This window comes from Lepisosteus platostomus, chromosome 9, assembly GCF_059453375.1.
Source record: "Lepisosteus platostomus isolate fLepPlt1 chromosome 9, fLepPlt1.hap1, whole genome shotgun sequence".
In the NCBI taxonomy this organism is placed as follows: Eukaryota; Metazoa; Chordata; class Actinopteri; order Semionotiformes; family Lepisosteidae; genus Lepisosteus; species Lepisosteus platostomus.
In genome coordinates, this window is record NC_142619.1 from 52845407 (window position 1) to 52867025 (window position 21619).

Genomic DNA, 21619 nt, shown 5'->3' on the forward strand with positions numbered 1-21619 from the left:
ATAACGGGCAAACATCCATTATCTAATACAGGGTTTCAACAGAACCAGAAACTATTCCAGCTAACAACAGATACAAGACAGGATGCAACACCACTCCATCAGAGGTCACTGAGAGAAGCGGTTTAATTCTAAATTAAATTTAAGGTGTCTGTACTGTACATAAAACATCACCCCTGAATTAAGTCATGGGAAATTCTAATTGGAGTGAGCTTTGAATTCTGTAAAAAGTCTGGCAGAGTCGTGGACTCTAAGATATATGTGTATTTTCAAAATAAAAATTAAATTACAAACCAATGTGGAGGAAGAGATTCTATTCCTCCTGAGGTTTCCAGAGGTAAATGATAGGAAACACAGTTCTGTAATTGGCAGTGTGACATTATAGATCCATTGCATAGATCCATTTTTTTAAGAATAGAAGAAACCTAATTTGAATTTCTAGGTAATCAATTGTCATACTTGGAAAAACAGCAGCAAAAGCTGCCAAAACATTCTCTGTAGACTGTTGAAATGATAGGTGCCACCTTCTTTGCACTCAGAGTCTCTGCAGACACCCAGCTCACCAATTTTGTTGTAAAGATGTGTAAGGTGCAACTTAAATCAAGTCTTCATGCTACTGACACGTGCCAAAGCCGTCTTAAATAATTGGGACCTCCATTATGTTCCTCCTCTTGCAAAGTCCTTTATTTGCTTGTTACCACCCCGGAGCAGCATAGATTTTTAGTCTCTAATCTTCTAATTCGGTGGACCCCAATACGTTTACATGGAGATCAGCTGTAACGGATACAAGGACAATTCATAGCTTAAAGCCAGTCATTTGAACAAGGAACTGTTGTGGTCTACTATTGTTTTTATGAAAATGAAGTAAATTATTTCACTGAAAACAATGAGAGAGTCCCATAAATATTTTGTAGTTTAAAAACAAAACACCTGATACAAATTTTCAAAATCCTTAAAGTCAACTCAACTAGTTGAGCCAAATGTTCTCCTCTCACCTGTAACAGTTTTTATGGTTTAAAAAAAAATAATTATTAATTTCGAAATGGCGCTACACGGTAGTCCATTACTTGTATATATTTAACCATGGTTCATGCAATGTTTAACAAGCCAATTGAGATAACGACACATAGATGCATCGTTTAACAAACTTCAAATTTCCTGGGGCAAGGTAATTGTCACGCACCTCTTCCTAGCCCTAGAGGGCGCTCCACCTTTCTGTCCGGTTCCTTGCTTCCCTGCGCCTATTTATGTGCTTCCGGTGCGTCAGGTGCGTCTGGTGGAGGTTTACTATTTATTGTCCTTTCCTCCTCGCTCGGTATTGGGATTGGTTGTCGAGAGGTTTGCCTTACCAGTTTGCTCTGCTACCTGAAGGCTTATGTCTCGTCCCCGACTCCACCCGATACCTTGAGCCCGGAGCGAACCCCCTTGTTTGCTCCGTTCCTGCCGCTTCGCATAGGGTTTTCCCGTCTCGCCGGTCTCTTTCCGGCTTCCATGACAGTAATCTTTTTAAAAGAGTGGAGCAATGTGCTCGTTTTCTTCTGCAGTTTAGCCTTCTGAGATGTAACAAACAACAGTGTAAAGGGTTTCACCAACATAATCATGACAGTCTGCTCAGACTGTTGCAGGGTGCTTGCAAGAACTACAGTAGCTGGAAGCTACAAAGAGCAAACGTTGTGTTCATTCAAACACATGGTATTGCATCTGCTTGAAATGGCGTTAAAACACAGAATGTGATGCAGAACGAGTGTAAAGTAGAGCATTACACTTGCTTTCAAAGTCCTCCAGCTGTGGAGGTGACCTCTGTTGTCATGTGGTCCTCAATGACTGGGATGAATGTTACACACTGGAACCCCCTATCTGTGGTCACCCCTCTGTTGAGGGACAGACAGTCCCGCTTCACGGATTCAGTTCCCAGTTACAGTACCTAATTTGTGATTTTCTCTGAACTGGTATGCTGTCGACTGGTCCTTGCAGAGCACCACCATATATTGCCACATATCTTCAACCAGACAAAACCCCTGGCACATTTCATCTGTACAAGGCAATGCAAGGTACTGGCAATTCTGACAAATCATTTCAAAAAGTGAAAAGCTACTAGGACATTGGAAATTGTGGTGCAGCTCTAGTCCGCCAGGACATATGTTTTGAGCCACCTGGTGAAATATTCTATGGTCACCAGGACATATTGTTGCTGGCTCCGCTTTAATGTGGAGTCATATCAGCTTTCCCCTGCTCAGTTCTTGACTCTGCACTCATCTTATGCCACTAAAGTCAGGACCAGGGGTGATCCAGGGGGCCCTTTTTGGCCAGGTACAAGTCCTTAGGTCCAGATCTAGTGTTCCACATTGACATGAACCTGTGATGCCTCTGGGGACAGTAGAATTGTCTGAAATGGACCTGTCCTGCAGTGCAGAGTGCATTGTTGACTTACAGATCGGGGAATGAAAATCCCCTGAGGTCTTTGACCCTCAAGTGAAAGAGCAGCCCAATCTCTCAGTTCTTTGTGTCTTTGCAAGTCAGTTTCCCCAGGTCCTCCTCCAACAGTCCCACCATGCTGTACAAGCTTTCCTATTAGTCCATGCAACACATAGTACTCTTTTCTTCATCCTGGATAAGGTCCTGCAGCACTGCAATCCTTCAAATAGCAAGGATAACATGACAGAATGTCTACATTCATGCATCTCTTCCCTGCCTGGTGCTTCTTGTGGAAGTTGTAACACTGTAGGACCTCTGGTAAGTATGCCATCTGTCCCCCTGGTTCAATAGGGTCCAGGGTCCCCCTGGTGTCCTGTGGACTCAGGAGAGTGAGGTGTGGTCTGGCTGCTGAAGAAACCAGGCACAACACAGAGGTAGATTCAACAGTGGGGGATAACCTGGAGCTTCTGCCATGTTGCACAGTGGTTCTGTTCTGCACTGCTGAGAGGTCAGCTGAAGACAATATCTGCTCCTTCTCTGCAGACACTCCAGACATTGCACTGCATTCAATATTGCTGGTATCTGTACACAAAATGAGTTGGGGTCCAGATTAGACAGGAATCAGGACAGGGGCCAGACCAGCATATCACAGAACTGAAATTCCAAAATTCAGAGTATCGCATTTCATCACTCTGTTCTCCCCACTGATAGCTGATGTATGGTGAGTGTACTGGTGCACTATGGCTGCAATTGCATCATCCAGATGGGGGCTGCACATTGGTGGTGGTGGTGGTGGAGGGCAGTCCCCATTACCTGTAAAATGCTTTGAGTGGAGTGTCCAGAAAAGTGCCATATAAGTGTAAATAATAATTATTAATAATTATACTGTGATGGACTGCACAAGTCATCTTGTAAGGCTTCTGCTCAGGTCAGTGACATAGGCTCTGTCCTCATCACTAAGAGGGCTTGTTTCTGGGACACAGATATGGCACCAGAGCTCCTCAGAGGTAAGCAGGCATCAGAATGCTTGGAATGCAAGATCTGCATAGGCTCCCATTGAAAGAGTATTTTAAGAACCTATGCAAGGCGGCAAATCTGGAAAGGAATAGGGAACAGAGTTGAGGGAAGACACACAAGGTATGTTGGTGCTCTCAGTGATGATAGGGACGTCTGTGCAGAAGAGAAGGGTACAGTAGGTATCCATTGCAACAAATCCAGGGAGGTCCACAGGAGAATCAGGAAACAGTCCACATGTCCATTATTAAGATATTTCTGGAGACAAAACAGGAATAGACACAAGAAAAAAAAGAACCAGGAATATGGGGCTTCGTCCCAGGCCCCGGGCCCAGAAGGTCAGGGTGACTACTACTGGCCTATGCCCTCACTACGTGAAGCCTGGTGGTAGGCGAGCCATGAGGCAACCATTTTCCAAAGCTAAGCCCTGAAGGCAGGGGGAAGAAAACTGAAATAAGCGACTTAACTAGTCACACAAGGAACTAATAATTAAAAGGACTGTCTAAAGATGATTAGAGCGCCCTCTGGAGGAGGGGATGTCGACTGTGACACCAGGACAATGTACAAGGTGTCTGCGGCAACCAGCCCCCAGTTCCTCTCCAGATACTGTCTTCAGATCTCCAACTTCACTTACATATTCTCTACCAGCAGCTCCAAATTGCACCCTGAAGGCAGCTGAGAGAAGACTAGATTTTTTCGTATACTTATGCAGTGTGGAATAGCTTGTCATACTCTACTGTCCAATGCCACTTGCCCAAACAATATAGTTGAGGTTTTCAGAATTACATTGCCCTCAGGATTATATCACAATAAGGTATTGGTGTGCCCAGGGCTTTTCTAAAATAAAAAAATATACAGACAAAATGGTTAATTTAACTTTGTAGACTGTTTTCATGAGCAAGTTATAATCATTCTCATCAGTGTATTATTTATAGATGTCTGCATTTTTAATAAAATATTTTTCTTCAATTGATATCCCATATTTCGATGGCTGAATTCATCACACGTGTATTGAGAATAAATTAATTTTTAATTAATTTTAGATGTTTCAATCCATTTTACAGATTACCTGCTTGGGGTTTACCTATGATACATATGCCTACAGTTTTTAGCTTTATATTTTTTTTATCACATTTATGATTTTCTATTTCAGTGTAAGCTGCTTGCAGCATGCTTGAAGACAACTGAAATGTGTAGATATTTACAAGTCTTCATTCAGTAATACGAATTCTTAACTGCAGAAACTGTGCATTACTTAGTTAATCACACATTGCTCTGGGAAAATATATTTGAATTTAATTATGGTGTATTACCATTTAACAGAGCAAAACACTTACACATTTTGAGCCAGATCTATAACTCTGATGAGTGGTGTTCCATTACCCTTTACTTATTTTAGTGTCTGAAATAAGATCTTTTTTAAGTGAATTCTTGAGAACTTGGAATGCAAAGAGACTATTATAATGTTATTAGTATCTGATTACCAGTCATTCACGACAGACTTATGTTTTCTACTATAATTTTCTTTCCATGGTACTCTATTCTAGGAGACAATATTCCACCGAAAGAAATGTGTATTTGAACATGCTGTATAACCATTGGTTCTGATGTTTAGAGATGCCAAATGTAGGACTTTAATGTAACGGACAGATGTTGCAATATTTCCTTAGATCACTCTGCGCCAATAAAAGAAAGAAAGAAAGAATGACATATTATGGAAAATCCGCATGACTTGTCTGAGACGTCTCCTGACATTATCTTCACTGGGAACAAGCTGACTACCCTTAAGCAATCCTTCCGAAAGAAATACAGGATCCCTTCGTAATGATTCTGCAGGAGATGCTAGGGTGCAATAAGAAGCACCTGGAAACTTAGATGCTTCCCAAAATCCCCCCCCCCAAAATGTAAAGGCGAATTACAAACAGAATTGGGCGACACCTCACATTATGAGTGTCAGGTTCCAGTATAACAAGGAGTTAGTTGGAATTTGCTTTTATTCACTGTATTTGAAGGATCTGTGTGAAACGTTATTTTTCCAATTGTAAAAGATGTACAATTTATTTCGCACTTTCGACTCGGGACCGGGGCATCTATGTAATTGTGATAACTAAAAACAATTTCCTTTTTGTTTGTACAGAAATATCCACTTATTGTGGTTTTATGTCGCATTTCAAATCCGATTACAACCAGTTGGCGTTTGCCTTAGCATAACATTTTACAGAGTGAGGAAATACAACGCGTAAAAGACGTTGGACACAAAGCGCAGTTTTCCAAACGTCAGTCAAGGTTGGCTTTCCTGTAATTTTGTAAAATGATTCCATTACCCCTCATTCACTGGGGCATCATACTATAACTCATGTCTTCATATAAATCAATGCTTGACGTATATAAAATCTTAATTTAAATGAGTGCCATAAATACAGTTACACGGGGATACGCGATTCATCCAAAATATTCCAAGATTTATCCAAACATCTCACGTCAGCCAATTAAGGTACACTGGAAAAAATCTAAAACAGCAAAGTCAAAGCTGGTTGTCTGCATAGGGGATACAGTACATCTACGACAGCGACTGTGACACATATTAACTGTTTGAAATTACATGTTAACATAATTTGCCTGTGGACGACCTGGGTGCTTATCACAAGCTTCGGCGCTTAATATATCTACACGTGCAACAGTGTGCGCTTTGGAAAGGCTTTGACCTCCTTACCTTTAAAAAAGGAGTTAGATCACAGGGATTTGTCTCATTGGGCGCTGTGTTAAACGCAATAAATAGACAATAATGGTGAATGTGAATCCCATTTAGTATGTGATAGCATTTTATCTGAGACATTGTCAATAAATACAATAACTTGTAAGAGCCACCTGGTTTTATAGTGGACATCTTTGTGCGTTGGACAAAATTACGCATGTGGTGTTTATCTTTTTTGTTACGTTCAGATCTTTAGTATCTATTAGTTTGCTTTGCTTTTATAAGAGAGTGGAAAATTCAGTTAATAAAAGCAAATGTAGTTTGATGTCTGATCGTTGAATGTAATTTGATTTGCACTTTCTTCTGTTCACAAGGTGATATTGGTGTGCAAAGACTTAAAAAAAAATCTAAACAGGTGATTCTTCCAGTCCCGAAAATATTATTGTAAGGTAACGTGTGGTTAATGTATAATTTGGAACATATGGTATTTTAAAATGCTATCCTTTTTTCTGGAGTGTTAAGATCTGTGTGGGTTTTGCTAATGATGCCCAATTAGTCATTAAACAGACCAAACGACGAGGCTTGTATAGATTTTCATTCGCTAATATTTGCTCTTCAAATATTTCCTTTGAAACGTTTACAACATATTTTATCTGTAGGCCAGACGAGAGACATCTGTGAAAGTTCTTCTGCTCCGTATTTTATAAATACAAACCTCAATTGGTCATCCACATTTACCATATCTAACTCTATTTGTTCATGACTGAAAAAAATATAATAAAACAGTATATAGGATGGATTTATGATTTATCAAATGCACTTTACCATATGGCAGGCGGGTTTGAAACAGTTTTTATGTTTGTTTTAAAAAACAGTACTCAGGCTTACGGGTTACACTTATGTTAAAAGTGAGGATGCTCAAGTCACGTGACTGGAGAAGGCCTTTCTGTGTGCAGTAGGTTCAACACATTTAGGTAAAACATAATTTATAAACGGGATAGTATAAGATGAAGAAACCAGTAGGTAACATCTAAATCAAATTTCCTCTCATACAGGAGTTATTGTTTTTCATTGTGTTTTTGTAACCGGTATAGCACGGATGCTGTCCAGTTAGTTTTGGTGCTGAAATCTGCTTTCCATTCAAAAGCCAGCTTCAAGATCCTTCAATATCAATTTCCTTGCTTTGGGATTTGGCTTCACATAAGCAATAAGCTCATCTAGTTTATATAGTTTACATATCAGTAAAACAAAATGGTTTTGTATTGTACCCACTAAATACCTCGATGGGTGTGATTATATTTGTGATCAAAATTAGAGCCAATGAAGCATGGGAAAGTGTGCGTATTATTTCTATTTGCGTTTCTGTATCTGCATGAAACTACATAGCACATTCAATTTTACACAACACGACACAAAGGTTTGATATTAGTCAAACGTGGGCATTCAAATATCTGGATATTTGAGAAAGGATTAATACTTAAACCGACATTTTAAAGAGACGTCAAGAGGTATGGAAAATATATTTTCGTATTTCCATTCTATGATGGTAGTCACTACTGTTTTAAGTACTGAAATAATAATATTAAAGCATCAATATTATTTTATTCGGTTATTTCTCTCTGAGGTTGAAATTAAGCTTATTTATGTTTATCTTAATAAGTGGGGTATCTTAACATTATATTATGGTGGTTAATTTACGGTGTGAAGGCTAATATTAACTAATGGATCTTAATGATAAAACATCAATGACATCAATGTTACGTTCATTCCGTTCTGTTTCTAAAACGTGAGTATGTATGGTTTTAACATTAGGTACCCAAATTACAAATGAATAAGGGTAACTTTCAAAGAGATATCACGCGTTTGTTGCGTGTGGAATGCATATAGTTTGCGTGGATGTTAGCTACTGTAGAAGGGGAGGGAATTGGTCACATAATTCTTTTTTACAATGGGCTGCAATATTCAAATTCCCCATCATTGATCATGACGTAATCCGGATAGGTCTGTATATATCAGTGCTATCATGTCTGAAGTCAGTCTATGCTGCAAAGCGAATGCAGAGTGATAAATCTGCGCAGGAGTTCAATCGATATTCGCAACATACTTTACTCTTACCCTACCCTGAAACTCAGCAGTACTAAAACGCTCAATTGATTATTTCTCAGGTAAGTGACCGGCAAAATCAGTTTATAACGTATTGCCTACACCTAATCTTTGTCTTGTTTTTACAGCTTTAAGATGTCATTCTTGTGTTGTCATAAAATAGTCTTTTCAGACGCAACTAATTAAATCGGAGAAAAGGCTTTCTCCGTAGGAGAAAAAAAAACTGAATTATTTTTTTTGAAGACAGAATGTTTTTAACCAGGCACTAAATCTTTGTGTATTTGTAAACTTCCTATACTGGTTTTCCAGTATTGTTATTGCTATTTAGGAGGAGAAAAGTACCGTATCTCTCCTAGATTCTACGATAAGAAAGTAGACTTTAATCGAACAATCAACAATTTCAACTTTCCAGATCAATACTTAAAAATCTGCTTAAATGAGTTGCTTTAAACACCTGCTTTTGTGTACCTGTAATTATTTTTTAAAAATTATTTTGAATAAAGGATCCATGAAGAATTTCAGAAGGAAGATGCTGTAATACAGGATGCAAATGGCAAATGAGGGTTAGTCAGATTCATTTACTGAAACTTACAATTGTGACATTTTATTCCATCCGTTCTCATTGTATTTATGTGTGGAGTGGGTGCAGTTATACATTAGTTATTATAAATAAGTAATTCAAATGACCAAATATAACATTTTTGTTCTGATTGGTTTGTTTTTATAAAAGAGAAATCAAGTAGCTTTTCCACATAAGTTTTAAGGTATAAACAAAGTTACTCCTCAAGAGAAGTTAAATGGATTTAATCCATCAAGACTTAACTATAATACATTAACCTTCTTCTACAGGTCTTAAGTTGACAATCATCAAAAGAGGCCTAGCAAGCCATCTGGAATATCAACCTGATTAATTGGATTTGGGAAGTCCTGAACTATAATGTATGATGTATTATAATAGAAATCAAATAGATACTGAAGACTTCTTTCAATGAAACTTGATGCTCAATTTACAAGAAATTAGATCTACCTTCCTAGGCTCTAGCCTTCATTGTAAACCTTGTAATGTTAAAATAGTAATCTTCTGAAGCTACAACATGAAATACGACATACAGTACAGTACCATGCAAGGCAGACAACAAGTACTAAAACCGATAAACAGCAAATTGAAATGATAAAGTGAAAAGAGAAACACTAACCTTATCCATGGCTTAAAACTCCCATGGTGAAAACATGAAGGTGCCTGTGTTTTAGATATTGATTAAGCAAGGCAGTGCTGATGATAACAGGGTGGATAGGGCATAGGAATCCCAGGAGCAGTGTGAAAACGTGAGTTGAGATGGGGTCATCCTGGTACACTATGGTACACTACAGGTACAGTAGCTGGTTCTACCACAGAAGGACTAGAAAAGACAGAGAGCAACAGGAAAATAGGTAAAGTAGCACTAAATGTTTAATAGTGCACACATCCATTCCATATTAAAATAGCCAAACCATTCTGTAAATGCCTGTTATTCCCATAACACCCTAGAAATAAATATCCTCTTTATGCATGAGTGCAGGATGGAACAAAAGGCCAGGCTTGTGGATGTTGTAATGTTTGTCTGGATTCTCTCTGTGCTGTTGTACGCACCAGCACTTAAGCACTGGGGAAGAAATATAATGAAAAAAGAGCTAAGGATCATTAAAAAATAATGCTCAATTTATAAAAACATTCCCAAACTTTCTCAGAACACAAAGCAAAGGACATTTTACTGAGTTGTTCATTTCTGTTTCTTAAAGTGATATAATAACTTTTTATACAGGTACATAAATAATGCCATTTGGCACGATTTATTTTCCGAATATGAGTACACTTTATCTGACTAATATGCATCAGCCAATTCAATGGAGTATAAAGTGGGGCTCCTTCTATATGCAAAGTGTTTTAGGATCCTTGAGATAAAAATACTATAGAAATACCAGTGATTATAATTATTACAATGCCTCCTTTCTTCTAAAACAATGAATATTGACATAATATTTTAACTTTGGCCAGCAGCTATATCACCCTGCAGCTAAGTAGGGTTGAGCCTGGTCAGTACCTGGAAGGGAGACCTCCTGGGAAGCTATGGTCGCTGCTGGAAGTGGTGTTAGTGGGACCAGCGGGGGTCGCCCACCCTGTGATCTGTGTGGGTCCTAATGCCCCAGTAAAGTGGCGGGGACACTATACTGGGCGCTGTCTTTCGGATGAGACGTTAAACCGAGGTCCTGACTCTCATTGGCCATTTGAGATCTTGGGCATTTCTCAATAAGAGTAGGGAGTGTCCAGGCCAAATTTCCCCTTAGCCTTTACCATGGCCTCCAAATTGTCCCCATATATGATTGGCTTGCACTTGCCCTGCGATGGACTGGTGTCCCGTCCAGGGTGTACTCTGCCTTGCGCTCGTTGTTGCCGGGGAGACTCTGTGACACCGTATGGTATAAAGGGGTTTGGTAAATGACATGACATGGCATTTTAATCTTTGATTTGCATACACATCATCATTACCTGATTTTGAAACCGAAGCTGCCATGTGGGATGCCAAATGTAATTTTTTTCTCAGTTTTGTACATGACATTGCTTAATTGTTATATATATATATTTTGTTTTAAGGAATTGTTTGTGTAAATCAACTTGGGGGGGTGTTTGTAAATGGACGACCCCTTCCCACGTGCACAAGAAAAAGAATAATTGAACTGGCATCGGGTGGAATGAGACCGTGTGAAATTTCCAGGATTTTACAGGTACTTAAAATAACTGGTTTTTATGTTAAACATGACTTTATATATTGCATTATATATATAGTCTATCTCCTGTGATTCTGAAAAGGTAATAAGTGCGAAGTAACAAGCATGTGTAGCATTGTGTAAGTAGTCTTACTGTATGCAAGGCAATACTGTACTGGGGTATTGTGTGAAAAAACTCAACAAACCCTGCTTAAGGGATCCCAGACCAGTTTGGGTAGAGTCACTGTAGCCTCCAAAAGAAGTCTGTTTACTTAGATGCTTTGAAGAAAATGGTTAAGCGTAGCCCATGTGTGCTTCTGATTGAGGTAGGGTGCCATCTTCTTCAGAAAGAGAGAAAAATCGGCATAGAAAGAAAGGCTGTTCATTTTGAACACTTGATATGCAAGGGAGACGTCATTGTTAATTGACAGCTCTCCACTCCATGTCAGAATTGTTTTTTCAGCATTAAGGTGATTCAAAGTACATGTTTTGGATGCTGTTGCACACATAAACAGAACCATGCCTGTGTTGCCTATTGAGGCTCAAACTCACACTGTGCTTTCTTTGCACCCTTTTGCTCTACTTTTTTATTTTTTCTGTTTTTTATCCATAGACACTCACAGGTATTCTGCTGTATGTGCAACCGATTATCAGAGTCAGATGGACTTGTATTTTTACGAGACAGTATTCAATCTGTTAAATGTGGCCATTTAGGATACACCAAAGCAGTTGTGCTTTTATATTGTTCTAAAAAGATCACTTTGATCATGACCTGCTCAGTGCGCTTTTTAACATTTCTATCAAAAACTCCTTATCCGTTTGCTAGTCCCATTTCAACTCAGTCACTATGAACCCCTTGGTCAAAGGGGTTATTTGATCTCCAGTTCAAAGAATAATTGCACATGTTCTGCTGTGTTTCTATCTGTCATATTCATAATAAATGCACATGTTCTGTCATGTTTATATCTTGTGATCGGAATGGCTATTTTTCTTTGTTGAGCCTCTGTATGTGTATATGTAGTACCATTTAAAAGCTATAAAGGCCATGTACAAGAAAATGGGGGTGAGGGTGATTAGTTACCATTCTTCTTCACTATAATCTCTGGGAGATACTCATATGATGGCTCAGCGTGTTCTCCATTTATAAGGATAGCAGTACATCTGGAAATGTATGTCTGTTTCCTGAAACAATCAGTTTCAGCTTCTCTCGTATGATGTATGGATTATATTCCCTGAAGAATGGTTGCTTCCTGGTTCTGATTAACAGATGTTATCAGTGTCTCTTGTTCACTCTGATCCCTGAATTTCTAATACGGCATCATCCCATTCATTTGACAATTTATTGTCCATCGATCCATTTTCTAATCGCTTCATCCAGTTCAGGACAGGATACACCCTGGACAGGATGCCAGTGGCACACACAGACAGAGACACAGACACACACTCACACCAATTCTCCCACAAGCCAATTAACCTACCAGTATATGTGCATTGTCGGAGGAAACTGGAGCATCTGGAGAAAATCCAGAGAAAACTTAAAAATGTATTTAAGACCTCTCTGACAAAGCTTCCTGTGAGACAGAAAAACACACTCTATACAATCTTTCTCAGAAAATAAATATCTAGTGGACAGCCACGTGTACAATGTGCATGTGTCTGTGCAGCACATCATGAGAGGACACCAAACGTATTAGCAGATTACTGTAAAGAAGAATGATCAATATTTTTCTCTCCCCTCGTCTCTCAAAATACAGTGTTTCCAAACTTTTTAACAGAGCTGTATGTCTACTGTACATTATTTCCAGGAAAACTAGAGAGCAAAAAAGAAAGTGTTTTCACAAAGTGTGAGATGTTTTTACTTTGTATTTTGGAAACCTTCCAGGGTTTTTTTGTTACACAAAAATGTTTTCCATAAGAAAATAATTCTAAACCGACAAATTTAAAACATCACAGCCATATATGCTGTGACTGACATAAAAAACAGATCATTGAAAAAAAGAAGTGGATAGTTCAGTACATGCTTAGTCAGGTGAATAATTAATGTGCTAATAAAGGAAAGAAAACCAGTCATTCCTGTACAATAATAGGCAGCATGCCAGGATACAAATCCAAGATGTGTAAACAATTATATTTCTTGAACATGGAATAACACAAATGACAATTCACTCCTTTTGAAGCAGCATTTGAAAAACTCCCTTTTCATAGAGAAGCCTCAACAACTGAATGCTGTGTTTTTATTTCTGCTTCACAGCATGGCGTTGACCTGCACTTGTGCTTTTTCAGCGTGCACATTGACACAAATCCCATCAAGCAGTAATGACACATATAGGAAGAGAAGCATCCAGCCAGTGGAACACATTACACTGCTGTCCCCTCACTCTGAATGTTGTGATTGCTCGTTGTAAAAAACAAAGTGTAAAAAACAAAACCTGGCATTCAAATGAGATCTGGTATTTGCCTGCCGGTGATTTCCCATCAGCTCTAATTGTTTTCATGTGGCTGCGATGTGAAATGTTATGCTTTGTATCCCACATGGAGTGATACACCTAAGAAGCTAAGAAGTTTTACAAGTGGGAGGAAGCCATTCAGTGCATCAAGCCTGTTTGGTAGTTAGTAGCTCATTGACACAAGAGTCTCATTTAGCCATTACTTGAAAGAAATCAGGGTATTGACTTCAACATCATGGCTGGGTAGCTTGTTCCATGCACCCACATTGTGTTCCCATATACAGTATGGGATATATATGTATACTATATATAGTATAAATGCTGCTTCATATTATATTGAAATTTTAACGTAGTGGAATGTTTAATTTTTCCAGGTATCAAATGGCTGCGTCAGTAAGATATTGTACAGATACCAGCAGACTGGTCTTTTGTGCCCAAAAACAATCGGAGGGAGCAAGCCTCGTCTCCTTACACCTGAAGTGATTGGTAAAATCATCCAGTATAAATGGGAAAACCCATCGCTTTTTGCCTGGGAAATTCAGGGGAAGCTTTTGGCAGCAAGGGTCTGTAAACCAGACAAAATCCCAAGTGTAGGTGAATTACAAAATTACATAACACATATCCTAACTTTTTAACAATTAAAAAAAAAAGTAATGCTGAGTGTTGCAGCATTTTAACAAGAGAAAAGAAAAGGGAATATATAATTTTCTTTCTATGTAGGTTTTAGTGTAGGTTGAACTACAGTCCATGAATAAATGGCTGAAAATGGAAGTCTTAAGTTGTACACAAAATTTAAATGATGACATACTGTATTGGACAAAAATACTTCTTCAGCTGTTTAAAAGTTGAGACTTTTGTCCATATTTGTCCAGAAACAAATGACTGGTCAATCTATCTATCTAAAGAAAAGTTAAAAGAGTGTTTAATAATGATATTAACTTTTGAAATGACAAAATACCTATAATGTGTGCTCAAAGCACGTTTTACATTATTGAAAAATACTAGTCAATAATACAGAAAGATATGCCTTAAGGCTGCTTGTAAATGAGAGAGTTCCTTGTGTGTGGAACATTTATTTTGCAGAAAACACAAAACTCTTCTTTTGAGTAAACAACGCCAATGGCATTCTTTTCTTTCAAACCTAGGTTTCCTCTGTAAATCGGATTTTAAGGAATATACAGCTGGACCCAGGTCATCTGCAGTTTGAGGAATCTGTGCCATACCAATGGAGCTCAGGTCAGAATTTAATGTGTCTAAATAAAGGAAACTATTAGATGATGTATCAAAGTGTAATGTACTTTGTAATATTGTAGATATTTTAATGCCACCCAAGTATATATTCATAGTTCCATTACTTGTTTTTCTGTAGTTCTTCTAAGTGCTTTAGTGCCCTAGTGCAATTGAAGATCTTTTTAAATATCTTTCTTTATTTTTGTATTATAGAAACAATCAAAAAGAAAGCAACAGATGGAATGAATGCTGTAAGGGGAAATGAGTGTGATTTGCAGAAGATCTTGGTCAAAAGCAGCCAGCACCGGAACAGGACAGTTTTCACTCAAGAGCAATCGGTGGCTTTAGAGCAAGGTACGCTGCATGGCAGGTGTGGGCAATCCCAGCTCTTGATTACTGCGAGTGCTGGGCTCCTGTGGGTTTTAGAAGTACTTTCCCAACAGGAAACACATTAACATCTAAGAAAACAGGTGATTTTGCTAATTACTGTACACATAGTTCAATTAAACTATTTAGTCTTAAAGCAGAAAGTAAAAACTAAAAGGACTTCAAACCCTTTCAAATGGATTCCTCTTGCCTACTTCATGATTACTTGGCTATTTGTACCTTAGAAATAAAGAGAAAGTCAGCTAAAAGTAGCCATCCTTCTTGAAAACAGGAAAAATAGCACCTAGAGATAACAGTAGAGTTGACAGCACTTGTACTCTACTTTGTTCTTCAGAGCAATTTCTGAATATCACACAGAATGCCAAGAAAACTCCTCTCTGTCATTCTACCTGAAAACTGAGATTCATTATCATCCTCATCATGTACTTGCCTGGGAGGAAATATGATCCTGGGATTAACCTTCCTGAACAAAGAGAAAAAAGAATGAAAAATCCTTGTAAGGACTCTCAAGATAGACATATGACAATCTGATGAGTCGTGGTACTTGTGGAGAAATCACCTGATTTGAAATGCTCTGTGTTGTGGGGTGTGCCTGCTGTCTTTACCAATAGGGTATGTTATACGTCAAGAAAACCTGATGAGTCTTGGGATTGGAAATGTCCATAAGAAACCATGCAACATAGAATAAAGTTTGGGGATTTTGAGTAAATGACTAATCTAAAGTAAAGTTCTTGTCAATAGAATGTGATTGTTATGGTCAGGAGATATTGGTAGCAACTAGATACTGTGTTCAGTTCAAATTATGAAGCTAAAGCCATAGAAAGCTGAAAACCTAACAATGGAAGATGTTTTGAAACACGACGTTGGATCATTACGTTTGTATGAGTTTATTATGCAAATGTACAACCTCACCACCAGCTCCAGCATCATCCTTCTTCTTCTGAAACAGGAAACTATAGATCACTTTTATGTCTCTTACAAGTAAAGCTTAAGCACTGTATGTTAAATCTAAACGTATCAGATGCACAGTAAATTAGACTCCCTGTATACATTATGGGAGGTAAATGTTTTCAGTCTAGAACAACAGAGATTGAAAGAAAATAAAAAATTGGTTAAAGTATACAAAATCCTTAAGGGCAGAGATAGGGAGAACCCAGGGAACTATTTCACACTCAAAATCAAAAGAAGGACAAAGGATCCTCAAACTAAAAGAGAACTGGAAACTAAAAGAAAATTCATTTAGGATGGAGAAGAGCTTCATGAATGCTTCTTTACACAAGGAATTGAGGATGTCTTGCACAGGCTTCCTAGCCAAGTGGTTGGTCCCAAACTCTGAGAGACAGTGGGATGAAATTGTACTTTCTCTTAGCTATTGTACTAAAATTAGGCGTCCTCTTATTTGTATCATCTTATATCCTTGTATGTTCTTTTACAGTCTGTTCCTATATGCAGGTGAGGATGTGGAGTGCCCAACTAAACAAATATCAGAATCCACAAATATAGCTTTTTAAAATGTTTGCTCTTCCCTCTTGTTGTTTTTGTTCTGGATACAGAATTCATAAGGACTCAGTATCCAGATATCTTCACTCGAGAGAAATTAGCTGCAGAAATCAACCTTCCTGAAGGAACAATAAGGGTAAAGAATCTATATTTTGCAAGCTATTGTAGGTAAAAGTTTGCACTTTACTGTGATGTAAAGTTCCTTTTTTGTTGTAACCAACTTAATATTCCCAGTGCATCCTTTACAGTTTTTTTTGTTACACTAAGGCACAGTTCACACAATTTATTTTTATTCCACAGTCATGCTGGACAATAGTAAGATAAGACTTGATAGAATATATTTCTGGCTTGTAAAGGCGTTTAAGAGGTGCTATACGTAAGTGCTCGGATTTTGAATTGTCTTGATGTTAATCTAAGTTTCCTCCCAAAGGTCTGGTTTTCAAATAGAAGAGCAAAATGGAGGCGAGAGGAAAAGTTGAAATGCGGAATCTATCGTACGGAGAGTGAGTTGTGTTGTTCTGTGTACGCGCTTTTCAGAACAAAAATAAAACTCAGTTTGATTCTGATGGATGTTAGCTGTAAGAAAGTGTTGCTCTGGTTGCTGTCTATGTCATGGGATGGAACACAATCTCATTTAAAATGACCCTAGGTCTTTGCTTCAATTGAAAAAGCAAGGCCCTGCTGTGGTCATCAAGACATGATTTTGAATTAAACATTTGGTTTGAATCCAAAATGTAAAGACCAAAACTATTTAGTTCATTCAGCAATGTTAATGCAGAATCCAAATGAGTTAAATCAGCTCAATGGCCTCTTTCTGTCTTTGACATTATGTTCATTATGTAATAATTGAGTTTATGAAGAAATAGTGTCTATTAAAACATACAATTTTCAACAGTTTTGAAAAAATATATAATTTAGCTACATGTATCTTTCTTAGAATTCTTAGCATAAGCAATTGTCTAAATATTTCTTTTACTTTTTCCACAGATAGCCTATGCACAGGAAATCCAAACTTCTTAAGAACAACAGCACAAGGGTTTGCAGCATGGCATTCAACTAAGACTGACAGACATATTCTACAGGTGCTGTATACTAAAATGGTATTGCAAATATCCTTTACATTAAGTCTAATACAAATAGTTCTTTTCCACATGTCATTTTGTAGGAGAGCATGTAGTCACATTTCAAACCAATCTACAGAGGGTCTAGAAATACTGACACTTTGCTTTCCTTCCTGCATAAGACACACAGCTGTGAGGACTCTGGGCTGTTAGGTGGAAGGTTTAAATCCCAAGTGTGGAGCTGCTTTTCTATTTGGGTAGAATGGTATCTCAGGATGCTTAATGGGTGCATAAAGTAACTTGCTTTGTATAAAAGCAACAGTTCAGTAAATTAATATTAAAATACACTATTTCCTCACTTTACTGGATTTATAGGAAGAAAGGGTTATCTGGTATATGAAAATTGTATATACTGTATATTTGCTTACTGAATATATACTGTATGTATATGTATGTGCTGTATATAAAAATGATATAGTGTTGTGTATTACATTGTATTATATAAAATAAATACAGTATGGAAAATAACATACTGTATTTAACAATATACTTGTACTGTGTACATTCACAATTTCATAAAGCGCAGACTCTAAATACTTTACTGTACTGCAGTGTTATTCATGCTCCTTAGCAAAATCAAAATTATTTTGATACTCAAATAAAGATATTGTTAATTGCAATTAATATTTGTCTATTATATCTGCAGTCCATTAAAGTGAAATCTGTTCAAGCAAGGATATATTGCATATGTATTAAATACCAGTTGAGTATTTTAAAATATGATACTAGTACTGCACAATAATTTATCTTTTATGTTTTCTAGGATTCATACATATTTTCAGTATGTGTCACAGAAAGGTGGCAAGCACTGTTACCTCACAGCTATGATTTAAGACTCAGGGCTCAGGTGTTCATGTAGGCTTGCACTGAGTTCTTTGGTGTGGGTTAGCCACTCTGAAATGTACCTTTCTCTGGGTCCTTTTGAGTTGCTTTGAGCGGCAGAGGTTTGTGTTCTCATTACCCTCTTGCGCCCTCTACTGGTATGAATTACTCAGACATGCTCTGATAATCGCATGGACCGGCTGAGATAGACTCAAACTTGCTCTGACACTCAGAGTGTTCAGCAGTTTTCAGATAATGAATGGATGGATTTATGCAAAGAAATATTTGCATTGCTTCAAATATCCAGTAGGTGGTGTGTGTTTCCAGTAAGTATCCTGTTGTTAACTACCGTATTGTTCGTAACAAAGATATACTGGTGAATTTTAGAAGTATTGAGATTTTACATTTTGGTGAAAAACTTTATCAGATGTACATCACACTGGACAATTCTTTTTTCTGTCAAATTTGCTATTTAAAATGTAAAATTAACAGACTGTGATTTTTTTTTTCTCACATTAGGACCCCAGTACAAATGCATCGATGCTAAATCGAGCTCAGGAGTACAACCCAAATAGTGCTGCAAATGCTTATGAAAATATCAGTTCTCTTTTGATGGCTGAAAATTTTAATCAAGGTAAGACTGCAATTGTTTTAGTTCGGGTCTCATATCATTTGGAAATTTTATTTTTATGTATTAAATAATGATTATGTTCCTATTATCATAGAAATAAACAAATTCACTCAAAACCATGTGGGATAACTGCTCACAGGTAAGAATGGAAGAAAATGTAAAAGGTATTTTCTACAGATTATGTGGCCTTTATTTCAGGTGTGTTGCACAGCACTGCAGGAAGTGGTTCATCATTTTCTGGCTCACAGTGGCCTCTGCTGTCATACTCCACTGCAGACAGAGGATCAGTACCAGTCCTTCCTGGGCCATATGCACCATTGCTTTTTCCTAATTCATAACGTCAAAACCTCCTACAGCAAAATATGAAAGATAAAATCAGCAATCCATACCACAGGTAACAATAACCATGTTCACAAAAGAAAGTTGTATCAAGTGTTATCAAATAAATTCTAAGTGCCTTTAATGCCAAGTGCTGTGTAAAGGAATGCATTAACTACGCTACTTCTCAATATGCCCTAAAGGTCCTGGTCTTGTATGGTCTTTTCAGTCACTGTATGCTCAGACTGTGTGAGAACTCTGCTGATAACAGTTGTTTCTGTTCTTCACCTTATGTCAAGGTAAAAGGAGAAAATGCAACACTATAGCTCTATTTAACACAGATCAGAGGGTTTAAACTTACGTTACACCTTTACAGCATATACAAAATATACTTACATACCTACCTGGGGAACCATGTACCAATCTTTAGTTGGTACCAATCTTTTAATTGGTCATCTTTAGTTACCAATCCTTAATCTGTAGTTTAGTTGTCACCCTTTAGTTGTAAAATTCCATATACAGTAAATATTCAATACTAAATGGATTAAAACATGCACAGTAAAGAGATTAAATGATTAAATCTTTTCACTCACGACCAATGCACCACGAGTGCCCCTGTCGGTCTTTTTGGCCAGCCAATCACGTACTGCGGTGCAACGCAGTGACCTGTGGATAATTGCGTGCGGTACGGGTTTGTACCGTGCATTTTGAAATGCTGCATCTGTATATGCAAGCAGAGATGCCCTACTATTGTATTTGTGAAGAATGAAGAGCACAATACAAGTGGCTGTGGAGGAATCAGAAGCCTTCCTACAGAATAATAGAACTCATTTTACACAGCCCAGCAGATTACTGTTTAGCAGATAGCACTTCTACTGAACTACAAACCTAATTGCAATATCTTCAGATTCATATTCTTTCTTTTACAAGTTTGAGTGAGTTCCCTTTTGTTCCTAATTTCATCATTGCCTTGTATTTTTATACTTCTTTTTAATCTATGAATATCACAGCACAAGGGTGGGGTACTTTTAATTTAGTATCCTGGCCAAATATGAATATTTCCTGAAAATTCTGGGCCTTAGAACACACTCTTCAATTTATCGTATTACAAACATCATAACCCATATGTGTTTCTTGGTGAAAGCTAAAAAAAAAAAGCTAACAGGCTAAAAGCTTTCATTCAAGCTTTCATTTTGTTCATTTTTAAATATTTTAAACTTAGCTTTTGAAAATGATTTAACATATCAATAGTGCAAAGCATTATGAAGATGTTCCATTATATATGTTATTATAAGTATAATGTTTGTATACCATAGCTTTGCAGGCTTGCTTTTTTATAATTTGTTGTTTAGAGACATAACATGTGGCAGAGTGGTGAACATCAGGTTTGCTACGAACCATGAGGCTGAGCCTGAGCAAACTTTCTTGATTGAGTTCATGGGTCTGTACTCTTCAAATACAGCATATTCTGTCCCAGAAATGTCATTAAATGGTTTGCCACAGTTTTCTTTTTTGGGGTTGATGTCCTTTGTATAGCAAGATCATTAAAGCATCATGATATTATCCCGCTGTATTTTATGTGTATATACAGTGTCCGGGATTCATTGCTCAATATGAGCTCTATTTGCCCCAGTTTTAATTTGAGATGCCTGTCAGTAGAGGGCAGCAAAACCCTTTACATATACAATATATGCCAGGTGATACATTGTGTTGCATAAGGGGGGTTCATATGATTTCTAATACTCAAATGTTAAAGCTTTTATAATATTGCATTTACAACAGACAAAGCAAATCCTTTTTCTTCTACACCTTAATGCATTCATTCTGACATGTTGCACATTGTCTGATGGGTTTTAGATCCAGAGACTATATAGTGCTACTCTGAGAAGAGTGTCATCACCTCTGAGTGTCATGGAGATGGATCTGTTTGGATTTATGACTGTTTTGCTCCCTACAGTCCTGGCATGCCTGTTCACTAGGAAATATATGTCAAAACAAAATAAGTGGTGATTTCTGTCAAGGTGCTCAAGCTTGGCTGCAAAATGAGCTGTCCAGATGGACATTGAATGATCTGATACACAAATTAAATTCTAAAACCAAAATGTTAAGGGAGCATATAACTTGTGATTGGCAGTTGCAGTCTCCAACAGAATGTTTAAAAAATGAACTGAAGAAAGCAGATCACAACCTCTGC

The 21619-nt window shown here is 37.6% G+C and overlaps 1 protein-coding gene across 1 annotated transcript; it reads left to right on the forward strand.

The window, feature by feature from the left end:
* The first annotated feature begins 8730 nt into the window (after window positions 1-8730).
* On the forward strand, window positions 8731-20878 carry pax4 (paired box 4). Its single transcript, XM_088646607.1, has 10 exons — window positions 8731-8787; window positions 10857-10987; window positions 13791-14006; window positions 14562-14652; window positions 14860-15000; window positions 16587-16669; window positions 16964-17036; window positions 17521-17615; window positions 18996-19110; window positions 19306-20878. The coding sequence occupies exons 1-10, from the start codon at window positions 8769-8771 to the stop codon at window positions 19443-19445; spliced, it is 1104 nt and encodes a 367-aa protein (XP_088502733.1). The 5' UTR covers window positions 8731-8768; the 3' UTR covers window positions 19446-20878.
* The last annotated feature ends 741 nt before the right edge of the window (window positions 20879-21619 follow it).

What these genes read in the sequence shown, in the direction of transcription:
- pax4 (XM_088646607.1), top strand. An exon ending in AACCAGACAAAATCCCAAGT is followed by an intron (nt 14,007 to 14,561) that starts GTAGGTGAATTA and finishes TTTCAAACCTAG; the next exon opens with GTTTCCTCTGTAAATCGGAT. An exon ending in GCCATACCAATGGAGCTCAG is followed by an intron (nt 14,653 to 14,859) that starts GTCAGAATTTAA and finishes TTTGTATTATAG; the next exon opens with AAACAATCAAAAAGAAAGCA.